Source organism: Carassius carassius, chromosome 7 (assembly GCF_963082965.1).
Source record: "Carassius carassius chromosome 7, fCarCar2.1, whole genome shotgun sequence".
NCBI lineage: Eukaryota > Metazoa > Chordata > Actinopteri > Cypriniformes > Cyprinidae > Carassius > Carassius carassius.
Window position 1 is genome coordinate 21668964 of NC_081761.1, and position 16789 is coordinate 21685752.

Below are 16789 nucleotides of genomic sequence, written 5' to 3' on the forward strand. Positions count from 1 at the left end.
TAGCACGCATTTAAAGGGGGTCTCCCCCGTGGCTGGTTTCATGAGAGAATTCTGTGCATACTCCGCCCAAAATAAGTACCTGCTCCAGTCCGCCTGTCGTCGTTGGCAATAGGATCGTAGGAACCGAATAATTTCCTGATTCAGGCGTTCAGTCTGTCCAATGGACTGAGGATGGTAGCCAGATGTGAGGCTGATGTTCACATTCAGATGTTTGAAGAAGGCAGTCCATACTCTTGAGGTGAACTGAGGACCCCGGTCCGAGACAATATCCTCCGGTAAACCGTAGAAACGAAATACATAATTGCACATTAGTTCAGCTGTTTCAAAGGAGGTGGGAAGTTTCGGCAGGGGAATTAGATGGCAGGCTTTGGAAAATCGATCGATAATAGTGAGGATAGTAGTATTACCTTGTGAGTTGGGAAGATCAGTGATGAAGTCGATGGCGATGTGAGACCATGGGCGTTGTGGTGTGGGCAGTGGTCGTAACAGTCCTGCTGGTAGTTGTCTGGGGGTTTTAGACATGCTGCAGATGGTGCAGTTCTGGATGAATTTGGTGGTATCAATTAACAGAGTGGGCCACCAGAATTGGTTCTTGAGCAGATGCGCTGTGGCAGTGATTCCAGGGTGACCTAAACTGCGGGGAACATGTACCTGGGTTAATAGGTGTTCTCGTAGGGATTCTGGAACATAGGTGAGATTTGCGGGACATTCAGGAGGTGGCGGGTTCTGACGATTCAGGTTGTTTATTTCAGTCATGATGTCCCACTGCACAGGGGCAATGAGAAGTTTCGCGGGAAGAATAGTGTCATTGGCGATTGAGCAGACCATTTCTTCAGTTTGACGAGAGAGGGCATCAGCATTGGTATTTTTTGAACCAGGTCTATACGTTACAGTAAACTGAAATCTTGTGAAGAATAACGCCCACCTTGCTTGTCTGGGGTTTAGTCGTTTGGCCAAGCGGAGATATTCGAGATTCTTGTGGTCGGTGAGAACTACAAATGGGTGTGAAGCTCCCTCCAGCCAGTGGCGCCATTCCTCTAGTGCTAATTTCATGGCCAGAAGTTCACGATTGCCCACGTCGTAGTTCCGTTCTGCTGCCGTTAATTTGCGAGAAAAGAAGGCACAGGGATATAACTTCGCTGGTGATCCATGGCGTTGAGAAAGTATAGCGCCTGCCCCGGTGTTAGAAGCGTCGACCTCGACAATGAAGGGATGGCCTGGATCCGTATGTCGGAGGATGGGCGCTGAAGTGAAACGAGTCCTTAGTGCATCAAAGGCCTGTTGCGATTCCGAGGACCAGGTTAATTTGGTGGATTGATGTTTAGTCATGGCGGTCAGAGGAGCGGCGATAGAACTAAAGTCTCTAATGAATCGCCGGTAGAAGTTTGCGAATCCTAGGAAGCGCTGCAACTCTTTGACCGTCCGATGGAGCGGCCATTCCAGGACTGCCTTTACCTTTCTCTCATCCATTGCTACCCCCTCCTTGCTGATCACATACCCCAAGAAAGTGGTGCTTGTTTGATGAAACTCACATTTCTCCGCCTTCGCGTAGAGTTGGTACTGAATTAGGCGTTGTAACACCGCTCTGACCTGACGAATGTGTTCCTCGAGGGAATTTGAATACACCAGAATGTCATCGATGTACACGATTACTCCCCTGTTGAGCATGTCCCGAAACATATCATTCATGAAGGATTGAAAGATTGATGGACTGTTAGCTAGGCCGAAGGGCATAACCAAATATTCATAGTGCCCACTAGTGGTTGAGAATGCAGTTTTCCATTCGTCCCCCTCTCGGATGCGAATCAGCATTGCGCAGATCCAATTTAGTGTATTACTTAGCCTGGCGGAGTTGTTCTAGGGCTGCTGGAACCAGTGGCAGGGGATAACGGAATTTAACAGTGATGTCATTAAGGCAGCGGTAATCGATGCACGGCCTCAGTCCTCCATCTTTTTTTTTTACAAAGAAGAACCCGGCCGAGGCAGGAGACGTCGAGGGTCTAATGAATCCTTTGGCCAGTTCTTCTTCGATGTAAGTTTTCATAGCCTCTGATTCTGGTTGCGATAACGGGAAGATCCTCCCCTTAGAAGGAGTGGCGCCGGGCATCAGATCGATGGCGCAATCAACTGATCGGTGAGCTGGGAGCTGTGATGCTTTCCTCGTACTGAAGGCTTCTGCTAGGTCTGCATATTCGGTGGGCAGACTTACTTTCTCCGTGTTCTGAACAGGTAGAGAAGAGTCAGGAAGGGGTGTCCGTGTGATCCGCGCTAGGCAGTGATTCTGACAGGTAGGGTCCCATTGAGTGATTTGCCCCTCCCTCCAGGAGATGTGTGGATTGTGTCTGCGCAGCCAGGGTAGTCCCAGAATGACAGTGTGATTGGGTGAAGGGATGACGTAGAACGTGATGTGCTCCGAATGAAGGGTTCCTATTTGGAGTTTGACCTCCTCTGTGACAGATAAAACTCTCCCCTCTCCGATGGGTCGGCCATCTAGCGCCTCCAATGCCAAAGGAAGATCACAAGGGGTCAGTTTAATTTTATGTTGCAGGGCAAATCCATGTGACACAAAGTTACCAGCTGCCCCAGAATCTAATAGTGCAGTAGTGGGAATAGCATAATCATTAACGGTTATGATAACCGACAACCTAATGCTCGAGGAAGAGGTAGTGACGCGGGTACTGACACTCACCGTTCGGGGTTTAGATGATGGACGAATCGAGCAAGAGGAGATCCTGTGTCCCGCCTGGCCGCAGTAAAGGCATAGTTGGTTCTGCATACGGCGTTCCCTTTCCTCGGGAGTGAGATGAGTATATCCAAGTTGCATCGGCTCTGCTGCCGCGCTGGTGTCCGGCGGGAATAGAGACAGGGCTCGGGAAGGACGTCGTGAGCGGATTAAATTGTCAATTTGGATGGTGAGATCAATGAATTCACTCAGGTTTCTCCCCTCATCTCGGCAAGCCAGCTCTGACTGGAGTTCTGAGTTCAATCCCCTTCGGAACAGAAGTTTCAGTGTGTCCTCTACCCAAACTGTCTGGGCGGCGAGAGTTCGGAACGAGAGAGCATATTCAGCCGCCGTACTCCTTCCTTGTGCCAGTGTTAACAATTGATCCCCCGCACTTTTCCCCTCCGCAGGATGTTCGAAGACCTCCCGAAACTGTTGAAGGAAGGTCGTGAAGGTGGAAAATGAGGAGCCATCCATTCCCCAAACTGCGGTGGCCCAGTCCAGCGCTCTCCCGGTAAGTAGTGAGCACACAAAGGCAATGTGGCTAGAGTCTGTGGGGTATAGTGAGGGTTGCTGATTAACGAACAGTGAGCACTGAAGCAAGAACCCTTTGCATCTGGCAGGATTTAGTTGTGGTGTTAGTTGTAACCCCTGCAGTGCCTTCACTAACTCATCGGTGAGGGTGGTGAGCCGATTTAGTTGGTGATGATGCAGGGCGAGCTGGGTCCCCTGTGCAGATAGCTCAGTGGAGAACTGCATTAATGCTGCTGGATCGCTTTGTGGCGAAGTCTTCTGTTGTGAAGCATCAGCAGAGGCGGGATCCATTTGCAGCTTTATTTGGATAGTCAGACAAGACAGGGTCAATCACCAGTAGATACAATGGAGAAGGCAAGGCTGAGACAGAACCAGATACAGGCACAAGATCAGGGTAGCTAGCAAACAATCACAGGAACAGGCCAATCCGAATCAGGGCAGGCAGAGAACAATCGGTAAACGTTAAACAGTCCAGGTCAAAACAAGAAAGCAGAATAAATGGATACAAACGCTCAGTAGTGACAGCCGGGGCAAATCAAGACTTCGCGGTGAGTAGGAGTGAGTGAGCTGCTTATATGTGTGTGTGTATATTATTTGCAGGTGTGTGTGTAATTAGTCCCTGGAATGCGGCAGGATGGGAATTGGAGTTCAATGGGTACAGTCAATATTCAGGTGAGAGTTCCCTCTGGTGGTGGGAAGGAGGCAGCACGGGAGCCTCCTTTGTAACACTGATAAAAAAAACCTCGGTTACCTATGGTAACCCTCGTTCCCCGAGGAGGGAACGGAGACTTGAGTCAGAAGTGATTCTGACGAATGGGGATCACTTGCGAGAGCCTATTTACTTTGAGTGAAATAAAACGAGCCAATACATATTGACATGCGATAATTGCACCAGCTGCTGTGCATAGCAGCACGAGTATATAACAAGCAGCAGGTGCACTTGCATGCCTGTTTTTCCGCTGAGGAGCCAGACCTGTGACCCGGCCTTATAGCGGAAGCTCAGCAACTGTGGCGACTAGCCTTTACAGCACTCTCCCAAGTGTGGGGCAGAAGTTTGTTTAAGTTTATTATTCACAAATACCAGCAAATTCTATGATGATACAGCGGGGGTACAGAAAATACAAATTAGGTATCGGGAAATGGGTCCCCCAAAGAAGCTAAAAAAGCTTATAAGTGGGGGCCCATAGTTTATGAAAGAAAAAAAATTATAATAATAATAAAAAACAAAAATAAGTGGTACAGACAAAGTACACATTTACCACCTGCAACCAGATGATGGTAAATGAACTGAAAGCATGCGAGAGCATACCAATACAGACATAAAAATACATACACATACAATCATACATCCCAGTAGACCATGAAAAGACAATTATATATTAAATATAGGTTGATAGATAATGTTTTTTTAGTTGGAGATAGAGGGCAACACCTTAAGGCCATCATCAATCCCATTCCAAATCTGCGGCCCCCTACAGACAACGCTCATACTGGCACGAACACGTCTGCGATATTTTCCAGATATGAGTGATTTGGTTCTCGTTTGGTAAGTGTGCTGGGGGCTGGAGATAGGAACAAGGCTACTTAATCTAGAGTTCAGATTATTAACAATTTGAAACATAAAACAGGCATTATGATATTTATTTAGCTCGATTAGTCTTAGTAACTAGCGATAAAATAGAGGGTGAGTAGGAGAATTTATCTTGGACCAGGACAGAGCCTGTATGGCTTTCTTTTGTAATGACGCAAGGTTTTTAAGATGACTTGTGAAGGTGTTGCACCATATCACATTACAGTAATTAAGATGTGGTTCAAAGAGAGTTTTATACAACAAGAGTAGAGCAGATAACGGAAGAACATGTCTAATCTTATAAAACAAGCCAACATACTTTGACAGTTGGTTTACAAGATGCTCAATATGACTTTTAAAGGTTAGATATTCATCAATGATGATCCCCAGGAATTTAATGGAATGCACTCTTTTTATCAATTGTTCATTAATTTTAATCAGGCAATGGTCAGTGTTTTTAGTAATTTTTTCTTGGTCGATTTGAATATAATAAAATTTGTTTTGCTTACATTTAATGACATTTTATTACATTTGAACCAGGAATCAGCTTTTATTAACTCTGAATTGACTATATCTTGTAAAATAATTGGATTACTATGTGTTGTAAACAAATTTGTATCGTCTGCAAAGATGATTTTATGGAATAATGTCGATGAATTTACAAAATCGTTTATGTATAGAATAAATAAGAGTGGCCCTAAAATGGAGCCCTGGGGGACCCCCAAAATTATGGGCATACAAGTAGAGTTATGATCATTGACATGGACATACTGTTCCCTCTCATTTAGATAACTTCTGAACCATGCAAGTGCTAGACCTCTGATACCATAATGTTGTAATTTGTGCAGTAAAATATCAACATCAATGGTGTCAAAGGTGCTTTTGATAGGTCCAAAAAGATACCAATACCACATTTCTCCTCTTCAATACAGTCATTAACTGTTCAATTAAGTCTAATATTGCCATACAGGTTGTGCTCTTTTTTCTATAACCATATTGGGAGGGAACAAGTATATCCAGTTTATCAAGATAGCCACTAAGTCTGTTGTATACTACCTTCTCCATTACTTTAGAAAAAGTGGGTAGAATTGATATGGGCCGGTAATTATTCATATCATTTCTATCACCCGATTTAAAAATTGGAATTATCTTAGCGATTTTTGTCATTTTAGGTACAATACCAGTAAATAAAGAAAGGTTAATACAATGAGCCAGTGGCTCTACAATGATTTTTGCAATGGTCTTCATGATCTTACTAGATATTCCATCTACACCAGCAGTATATGAGCTCCTCAACTCAAAAATAATTTTGAGGAGTTCGGTACTGTCGGTTGCTATCATGAAGAATGAGTGAATGTAACTACCAGTAAGAAAATGCTTAAAAGTGACACCCTTGGGTGGACTTATATTTTTTGACAGATTTAGACCCATTGAGGCAAAATGATTAATAAAACTCTGTGCAAGATCAGCTTTGGCATCACCAAGAAGCTTTTAGAAGTTCAGTATAATGATTTCTTTTGCTTTTTCTTATAATCTACGTTAATTTATTTTTATAGGAAATATATTTCTCTTTATTTAAACTAGAAGGCTTTTTCATGTAGAATTTGTAAAGCCTACTTTTATATTTAATGGATTTTAAAATTCCCTTTGTAATCCAAGGGTTCTGAAGAGTAGTGCTGCATTTGACAGTCTTCTCAGGAATTGTGTCCTTGATGGAGTCTTGAATGATCTTTATCAGATTGTCATATGCAGCATCAGGAGTCACACAGTCATAGACAGAAGTCCACGATTTGGCCTGTAAGTTAGCAGTTAAGTGCTGTAAGGTTTTCTCATTAAGAATTTTAGATTTAATTTTGGAGAGTGGAGGAGAGACCGATTTGCCAGAGCCCAAAAAAATTGCAACTGGAAAATGATCTGTAATGTCAGCCTGCACGACTCCCGTCTCCAGCTTGATGTTTTGGATATTAGTAATGATATTGTCAATAATGGTTTTGGATGAAGGTGTTACTCTTGTATATCTATCAATGGTGGGGAAAAAGAGGAGGAATGCAATGTGTTCATGAAGTCATGTTTTGCCCCATCTTCCTTAGAAATATCAATGTTGTAGTCACCAAGAAGTATGCAGTCTTTTTTTTTTTTTGATTATTCAGTTTATGTAATAGACCTTCCAGTTTACAATAAAAGGTGTCAAGAGCAGAGTCTGGTGGACGATAGATTACATCGACGATAAATGTTTTGACATAATTGTTGATCTCAATGAATAGAGAAGTAGGGGCTCTAAGCAGAGAAGGTCAGTCACCGCTGTTCCGCAAGACCCATGTGACATTGAATAACGTTGGGAAAGTGTACCCTTGGGAAAGGGAATGCTGCGGAAGCCACGTCCTACCCTGGAGAGAGGCACAGTGATGGTTACACATATGGACAAGCCAACAGGGTAGTACAACATATGGCAATCTCAGGGGTGGTTCCAGCCTAGTTACAGGGGGGAAAGAACACCAGCAGAGACGACATAGCAGCTCTGTCGAGGGAAAGACACGGGCTCGACCGCAGAGGAACTGATCATGGAAGAATACACATATGGGGTCGCCGTAGGGACCACTACATATGGATACCCATCCTAACACAGGTTCCACAACGCATACGAGTGTAGGCCTGGTGTCAGATGCTCCACCACGTCTGACTGCTGCAGTAGTGACATAGGAACTCACAGGGTTAGCCATACTGGGGAACACTACTGGAACAATGGACGCATGTATCCGACCCAAGGTGGTGGGAGTGGCGTCTCAAGCCAACACTAAGAACGGGTCACTCGCGCTACTGGCCACTGGGGGTGAGTATACAGGCAGATACCGGCTTTACACGGAGGCTATAGAATCTAGCGAACTTGTTAGGTGTCGCCCAGCCCGCAGCTCTAGATATATCTGTCAGAGAGGCACCTTGCGCCAGTGCCCAGGAGGAAGCAACACTTCTAGATGAGTCTGCTCGGAACCCGAATGGGCAAGGCATACCTTGGACTGCGTAGGCCAAGGTGATGGCATCCACTATCCAGTGGGTCATCCTCTGCTTGGAGACAGCCTTTCCCTTCTGCTGGCCTCTGTAACAGACAAAGAGCTGATCTGAGGTCCTGAAACTTTGCATTCTGTTCACATAGACCCACAAAGAGTGGATGGGACAGAGAAAAGCTAGGGGCTGCGTCTGCCTCCTCCAAAGGCAGTGCTTGCAGGTTCACTACCTGGTCCCTGAAGGGAGTGGTAGGAACCTTGGGCACATATCCAAACCGAGGTCTCAGGACAACTTGACAGTTGGCCGGCCCAAATTCCAGGCAAAAATGCTTGCAGGTCCCCAACCCTCTTGATGGAAGCGAGAGCAGGCAGGAGCACTGTCTTTAGTGACAGGAACTTTAAGTCAGCTGACTGCAACGATTCAAAGGGAGGTCCCTGCAGTGGGACATCGCCCGACCCAGGGAGCGTGCTGTGATTTTTGTCACCCGGAGGGCGAGGACCACACACAGTTCCTGCATAACCCCTGGGTCGAAACTACCCTCGTGCAATTCCTTGAGCGCCTTGGCCTGGTAGACCTGCAGGGGCACCATGGCATGCAGGGCAGAGGCAGCTTCTCCACAGGCTGAGTAGGCCTTGCCCGTGAGAGCGGACGAGAACTTACACGCCTGGGAGGGGAGGCATGGATTTCCACGCGAGGAGGTAGCAGTCTTGGGACACAGCTGCATCGCCACAGACCGCTCCACCGGGGGAATCTCCACATAACCCCTAGCTGCCCCGCCGTCGAGGGTAGTGAGGGAGGAAGAGGCACCAGAATGGTTCCGGGGAAGTCGTGGCCTAGTGGTTAGAGAGTTTGACTCCTAACCCTATGATTGTGGGTTTGAATCTCGGGCCGGCAATAACATGACTGAGGTGCCCTTGAGCAAGGCATGGAACCCCCAACTGCTCCCCGGGCGCCGCAGCATAAATGGCTGCCCACTGCTCCGGTTGTGTGTTCACAGTGTGTGTGTGTGTTCACTGCTCTGTGTGTGTGCACTTTGGATGGGTTAAATGCAGAGCACGAATTCTGAGTATGGGTCACCATACTTGGCTGAATGTCACGTCAATTTTTCACTTTCAAAAAGGTGCAGTCCATGTCCTTGTAACCTCCTCATGCACTTCCGGAAAGAAAGGCACTGGGGCAGGGTGCTGAGAACCGGCACGGGTCGCCCCGAGATACCAATCGTCCACACGCGAAGGTTCAGGACACGGTGGGGGGTTCCACTCGAGCCCGACACTTGCGGCAGCCCGGGAAAGCATAGCCGTGAGGGTCTGACTCGGACAATGCTTGCACACCTGAGGGGGGCAGCGCAGTTGAGTCGTCATCCCAAGAGGACATTAGCTCACCCTCCGATGCAGCGACCGACATCTGATCATCCGGTGGAGCTCCAAAAGAAACGACTGGGACCACCGGGGGCGGCCCAGCGCGCACCCTTGGAGGCTCTGCAGGTAGCGTTACAGAGGAGTGAGGGGGCCGAGGAGACTGGTTTGGTGGGTTACCTCTCACTGGGATCCTCAATTCATCAAGGCTATTAACCGAAGTAGGCTTCTTCAGCTGGGCAGAAGAAGGGCTAGATCGGGGTATAAGTGAAGGGGCTCCACCTCTTTCGAGGTAACGGAGTCTCGATCGTAACGCCGCAATGGGCATGTTCCCGCAATGAGAACATGAGTCATCCATGAGCGCCATCTCAGCGTGCTTATAGCCCAAGCACGTGATACAGCGATCATGCCCGTCAGCTGGAGTCAAACATTGGCCGTATCCAGAAATACACGATCTTAATGACATCTTGAAAAAGAAGTAGACAGATCGTGTCAGCTCTTTTAGAAGCCCTCTGAAGTGCTGAAACGCACAGGGAGATAGCCGCGGCTACACACAGGAAAGTAGTGCAATCCTGTGTGAGCACTCACTCTGAGTGTCACGCCCACTGAACCAACAAAGCTGTGCAAACAGCTGTTTTGCTCAAATTGTTGGCACGGAGAGATCGCGACCGCCACTGCACGCATCGTCACACCAACACCACACAGAGGCTTCCTCGCAGAGACTCGAATCACCGTTCTGTAGAATCTTGCAGGAGACAGGAACAGCATTCACTGTCTGGCTCCGAAGCGAAAGACAGGTATGCGATTGCACCTGCTGCTTGTTATATACTCGCGCTGCGATGCAAAGCAGCTGGTGCAATTATCGTATGCCAATATGCATTGGCTCGTTTTATTTCCCTCGAAGTAGATAGGCTCTCGCAAGCGATCCCCATTCATCAGAATCACTTCTGACTCATGTTGTAGTGATCTGACGAAGGGGAACAGGAATTATTAAAGGGGTGGTTCGGGATTTTTGACATCGGACCTCATTTTTAAGTCAGCCTGGTTGTTATTCATTAGTGGAGACATTATTTTTTTTAAATTATCCAGTCTTTATATTTGGATAGATAGCCGATGCTAGGCTAGCGCGAGTCAATGGGTATATGTTATTAAAAACCGTTTTACCCGCTCCACAGTGCACCAAACGCAAATCAATTATAACACTAGACTATCGATGCAAATGTCCGTTGATAGAATAATGTTAGAAATCAAACTTACCTTTCATCACATTGCATTAGTTATAATTTGTTCCCTGTAATCATAAGCCTTGTCGACAGCAGCAGCGGAGTGATATTGATTACCTAGGCAACCGAGTGAGCCGGTCCACACATGACGCAAGTGTATTTACCTGCCGCTGGCACACTGATTATCACTAACATCACATAAGCAGAGCAAAGTAGAGCCGGAGCAAAGTAAAATTCTGCAGCGGCTGAGAAACTAGTTCCTTTAGGATCATTGAGATGAAAGGTAAGTTTGATTTCTAACATTATTCTCTCAACGGACATTTGCATCGATAGTCTAGTGTTATAATTGATTTGCGTTTGGTGCACTGTGGAGTGGGTAAAACGGTTTTTAATGGCTGGCTAACATATACCCATTGACTCGCGCTAGCCTAGCATCGGCCAACTATCCAAATATAAGGACTGGATAATTTAAAAAAAAAAATGTCTCCACTGATGAATAACAACCAGGCTGACCTAAAAATGAGGTCCGATGTCAAAAATCCTGAACCACCCCTTTAATCAGCAACAGCTTATAAGAAAAAAGTCAGAAACAAACAGTGATTTTCAATGGTAAAATAATAATAATAATGTTTATTATTATTATATGATTTGAATATAACTATACTATAAAATAATAACATAAAAATAAATATTAATAAATGCAACAAATGAAAACAAATACAACAATGACTTTAACAAATTAATAATAATAATAATAATTATTATTATTACTATAAATGCTATTATAACGAATTATAATATACAATAATAATTGACAAATAACAAAGGCCAAAAATCTTTACTGTTAAATAGTTTCTATGATTGGTCAGTTAGGTTGTGGTATCCAGTTGATGTGGCTCACCTCTGCATAGGGACGTGTGCAGGTCGAGAGCGGGCTCTGCATTGGTCTTCTCTGTGTGGGGACACTGACCGCGAGCGATGCTGTATGGCTGCCTGTCTCTCAGGTACGGTCAGTGTGCTTGACCTCTCCCTGTCCCTGGAGTTCCTCTCTGCTGCTTTAATACAAGTACATTCTGTGTCATGGACTTGTTCCAGCCAAAAATAAATAAAATGGGGACATTGGAGAGTGACACATTAACATTCACATTTCTAAAACTACTACAACAATTCATGCCAAGGGATTGTGCTGAAGTACCAGCACAATTGCTACTGTTCTACACATGCTAGAAAGAAAACAAGCAAAAAATAAAGAAAGAAAAACTCTGTATGATTGTACTGTTAAGATTTGTCTGAATTTGTCCCCTTTCATGCAATTATTTGCATGATCAATTGGTGTCATGTTTTACATTTGACTTTTATTTAATTTTCTTGGCAGAACAAATCTAAGAATTAACTGTACATGATGCATGAGTTTAGTAAAAGGTAAGAAAGTCTCTAAAAAGATGGCAAGTCTTGTGTGGCGGTAGAAATCTATAAAGCCTTGAATTGTGTTATGGTAAAAATATGATTTGGATTTATTTATTTTGTAATGCTATCAATGGGAGTTCCCTTCCAATAATTATTTCACCATAACGGCACCATAAAATGGCTTCTTTATATCATCTTTCTATTTTTTTTTTTTTTTTTCGTGGTATTTCTTGACATAGTGATTAAAACTAGTTAAACAGCAAAAACAATGCTTGATGCACATCTGAACAAATATCGAGCAAACAACACCACAAAAGCCATCTGTATCAATGTCAATTTTCTAAAGTACAACTGTAAACCACTACAGATGATACTACATTTGATCAAGGATTTGCTGGTTACAACCACATAATTTAACTAATTCATTAAGCATTTTACAGCATTTGTATCATTTTCAATGAAACGCATACAGTTTCCACTACAATTCACTCATGAAAATGTCTATGAACTATGAAGTGAATGTATTTTAGCACAATTTCGTACTGGAGAAGCACACTGATTTGCAATAGTAAGGAATTGGGGCTTTTTGTAAAATAAATCTGGCTTGCATGCAGTTAACGTTAAAAAGTAGATTTGGGAAGGAAGTGAATCGTCCCCCAATCAATGTTGAAAGGAATTTAAAATGTGCCTAAATTAAGCATTAAACGCTACAGGGTTTCTTAGAATTCATGACTCATGCATCTAATTGAACTTTTTATGATTGTTCATCAAAGCACTAATTTTGAACAAGTGGAAGTTTTCTTAAATTAATAAACAGAATATAAATGGAAAGCACTCCAATATATCCCCCACAACCCCCAATGTTCAAATGAATCCATAAAATATATATATATTTTGAACATAAGAGTACTGCAAGTTGTCAGACCTGCAGTAAACACGAAATACTGTTATGTATCTTGGATATCCAAGATAAAATCTAAGGATTGTTGTCTGGACAATCTGTTTGACTGAAATTGCACATATATATATATATATATATATATATATATATATTGATGCAACTGTATAACAACATATATATATATATATATATATATATATATATTGGTGCAACTGTATAACAACATTTCAGTCAAATAGATTGTCCAGACAACAATCCTTAGATAATATTTTGGATATCCAAGATACATAAGAGTATTTCGTGTTTACTGCAGGTCTGACAACTTGCAGTACTCTTATGTTCAAAATAGTCATGGAATAAAGTATAGAAAACTTGAGATCAGCCACAGCTTATTTATATTTTATGCTCTAAATTCTACAGCAAGCTTTTCTATGCAGACATGCAACAGAGGTAACACCCATTTTCATAAGACCCATATTAATCCTGTTACATGCTGTTATACACTGTTATAATCACTTTATAACCTCTAGCTACTCCAGCTTGACAACAAAATTAAACAGGTCTTATGAAGGTGATAAAAGTGTGTTTTATAGAGCGTGATTGTGGAGTCATTCCTCCACAGTGTCCATGCACAGAATTCATGTGAGGTGTTTCTGTGGTTCTATGGTACACTCGACAGCCCAGCACAGGGGGAGAAAGACTCTGTTCTGTTTTTCTCAAACTAACAGAGCCTTCTTTTGTTATATATTATTATATTCTAAGCATACACTCCCTGTTTGATTTTATGCTTTCATCTTGTTGCCAATTCAGAATAAATGAATTTGTATGCTTGTATGCAACTAAAAGGTTCAAAGGAACAGGAAACAACAACAACAACAACTGTAAACGCTTCAGTAATAATATGTGACATTAGCTTTCTTTCTCACCCTGTGATTGGTTTCTACTGTTCAGAGTAATGTTTGCCCCCACCCACCTGTGGACACTACCGTTATACCATCATCATAATCTGTTTCAATGATGCGATGAGATCCTGAGACACACACACACACACACACACACACACACACACACACACACACACAGCATACAGTTCAACTACTGAACATAAAGTACAACAAATATTATAACTGCAGTGCAACCTGTATTCAAAGCAATTCACTTTTACCTCATTTTTCCTCCACCCTCTTCTCAACACAAACTGGGGTATGAATAATTAACATGGTTGCATTGTTTGATCATTTGCTTGCTTTATTTATACTGTAGCTGTTGATTTTGTTCTCATGTTCAGTAACTTCTATCTTCTGTCTTTGCTCCTCTGCTTTAAATTATCAGTATTACTCTCATCAACAACATTGGTGATGGAAATGTTCATTTACAAAGTCTCTTTTGGCTTTGAAAACAATAAAAACAGTTTATAATATGCGTAAGGATGATATATATATATATATATATATATATATATATATATATATATATATATATATATATATATAATTAAATTAAGATAAATTGTAACTAATATAAGGCAAGATGTACAGTATTTTTCAATGAAGAAAAGTATACAAACTATATGTTTTTTTGTTTAGTTCTTTTTCAAATATGCAATCACTTAATACTAATCATGCACTGGACAATAAACATCAGTAAACTAAAGCTATATAAAGCAATAAAACTACAACATGGAAAATTAATAATGAAGCATAAAGCATTCACAGCACTGCATCACACTAGCGATTCTAATGTTATTTTAGGAGCTCAAGTGTCCATAAATAAACGTTTGAATATTTGGTTTGATTTGATCCTTGTAAACTAAAATATTTTTGTCTTAAATTGAAAATTATCAAACATGAAATGAATTCAAATGATTTTTCTTCAAAAGATAAAAACTATGATTTTTTTTTTTTTTTAAGTACATTTGATTGTAAATAGGACAACAAGTACGTTGCTCTTCATGACATTTACAGTTCTCACAGAAAACATGAAATTAAACACATAGGGCCCTATTTTAATGATCTAAACACAAAGTGTAAAGCACACGGCGCAGGTGCACTCAGGGCGTGTCCAAATCCACTTTTGCTATTTTAACGACGTTAAAACGGTTGGTGCGCCCGGGCGCATGGTCTAAACAGGTTGTCCATATTCTCTTAATAAGTAATGGATGTTTTTTGGGTGTACCGTGTAATAAACCAATCAGAGTCTCATCTTCCATTCCCTTTAAGAGCCAGTTGCGCTCGTGCCATGGTGGATTTGCTATTTACACCGTGGAATTTGCCAAGCGCAAAGACAGAACGCATCTCCGAGATGAAACGGAGCTGTTCTTGTGTGAGCAAATAGCCTATATTCTGCAAATATTCTGATACATGCAATGACTATCCATTATGACATGTAGGCATATATATATATATATATATATATATATATCCTACAAATAAAAATCTTATGCATTGCAATCCTTTCATTTTTAATATTTGGCATGTTTGTGTGCTGCTGTGCGTCCCTGTGTTAAATAAGCAGCGTGTACGCTCTTTAAATAACAAAGAAAAAACATTGCGCCAGACTTTAGACCAGGTTTGAGCTGTGGCGCAGTCTATTTTCAGCTCTTTCAAAAAGCATTGCGCCAGCAATGTGCCTAAACACGCCTCTTTTTTAGACCAGCACACAAATGCGCAAATGCATTTGCTAATTAAATGACGTGGTGCTGGATGGGAAAATCCACTTTTTACAGTGACACACACTGTTAGAACAAATATGCCAGCTTATACTTACTTTGCAGTTTTTTACTTGGACTGTCTCCATGAACATGTCTGCGAGGGAGGCATGGGGACGGCTGGGGCAATGGTAGGGATGACACATCATGGGTCTGCAATTTGTACCAGTGTGGCTGGTCATCCAATAGAGCTGTTTCCAGCTCGATCAGAATCTGGTCAAACCGAAAACCAGAAAAGGGGAATTTGAAACATGAAAGAATAGGACTACCAGATACACTTTACACCTGAGAAACATCAATTGTCTGCTTCAGAGCAACTGCACACCAGGGGGATGTATAAATTAGCATATTAACAAAATGGACTTCAAAGAGAAAATTGCTATGCTCCCACCGGCTTGGATTTATAAATAAATAAATATATACATATACGTACATATATATATATATATATTCTTATGCACACCAGTGGAGTCAAGAAAATGGAACACAAGTACATATTATGTGTTGTTTTGAAGCTAGATATAGATACCTTGACATCTTACTGTCAGGACATACTAATTTAAGCACACACACCTCTCCCAGAAATTCACTCTCTTCCTCCTGGACCCTGGGCTGGTCCCAAACAGTGATCTCCAGCATGCGCTCTCTGAAGTCTCTGCGGTGGATGTGAGAGTACAGGAACGTCTGGTTCCACTTTGGCTCTGCACTCTTCTTCACCGTTTTTGTCCGTCTCTTGCTCTTGTCACTATATAGACGAATGTAGTGTGCTTAAAAGAGTGCATGCAGTCTGCAAATTTTGCAAATTACTCCTAGAAATCAGCACAAATAGTCTGCAGATTCCATTACCACTTGCTTATTATTTAATCTTTTGGCATGGAATGTATTTCAGATGCTCAGCAAAACCCAAAATGGAAAATGCAAGTCAGATATTGCATTAGAGAGCGAGTGCATGGACAAATATATCATCAAAGACAGAAAAAAAAAATTGTTAGAAAAAAATAAAACATTTTGAGGCCATCAGTTTACACTACCATTCAAAAGTTTACAGTCATATAGTTTTAGTGATTTTAAGTCTTAACTCTTCTAAGCAAAAATACACTAAAAACAATAATATTGTGAAATATTTTTGAATTATTATTAATACATTTTAAATATTTTACCTTCTATCAGGAAGAAAATACATTTTGACGTAGGGATTTCTGGGTCGTCCGTCTGGTCGAGGGGGCAGTTCTCGTGCTTGTAGGACATTGACAATAAGCTGATGGCCCACTTTATCATACCATAATTTCACCTTGTTAAAAAAATAAAAAAACAAAAAAAAACATATATATTATAATAATTTAATAATTATAATAATAATAAATAAA

At 42.1% G+C, this 16789-nt stretch overlaps 1 protein-coding gene and 1 long non-coding RNA gene across 12 annotated transcripts in view; one reads left to right on the plus strand and one right to left on the minus strand.

Annotated features, from left to right (window-relative positions):
* The window catches only part of LOC132143723 (uncharacterized), a 303135-nt gene that overhangs the window by 102344 nt on the left and 184002 nt on the right, over positions 1 to 16789 (plus strand). The gene's annotated exons all lie outside the window — the stretch shown is intronic.
* rims1b (regulating synaptic membrane exocytosis 1b) overlaps positions 1 to 16789 on the minus strand; it is an 89710-nt gene that overhangs the window by 24644 nt on the left and 48277 nt on the right. For 8 of the 11 annotated variants that reach the window (XM_059554174.1, XM_059554177.1, XM_059554181.1 and 5 more), the window contains 5 exons: positions 16583 to 16713; positions 15996 to 16167; positions 15482 to 15635; positions 13689 to 13745; positions 11309 to 11462 (listed from right to left, as the gene is read on the minus strand). In XM_059554174.1, coding sequence (XP_059410157.1) covers positions 11309 to 11462; positions 13689 to 13745; positions 15482 to 15635; positions 15996 to 16167; positions 16583 to 16713 — 668 coding nt within the window. The remainder of the gene's footprint in view (positions 1 to 11308; positions 11463 to 13688; positions 13746 to 15481; positions 15636 to 15995; positions 16168 to 16582; positions 16714 to 16789) is intronic. The other 3 variants (XM_059554176.1, XM_059554180.1, XM_059554179.1) reach the window with 3 other exon arrangements.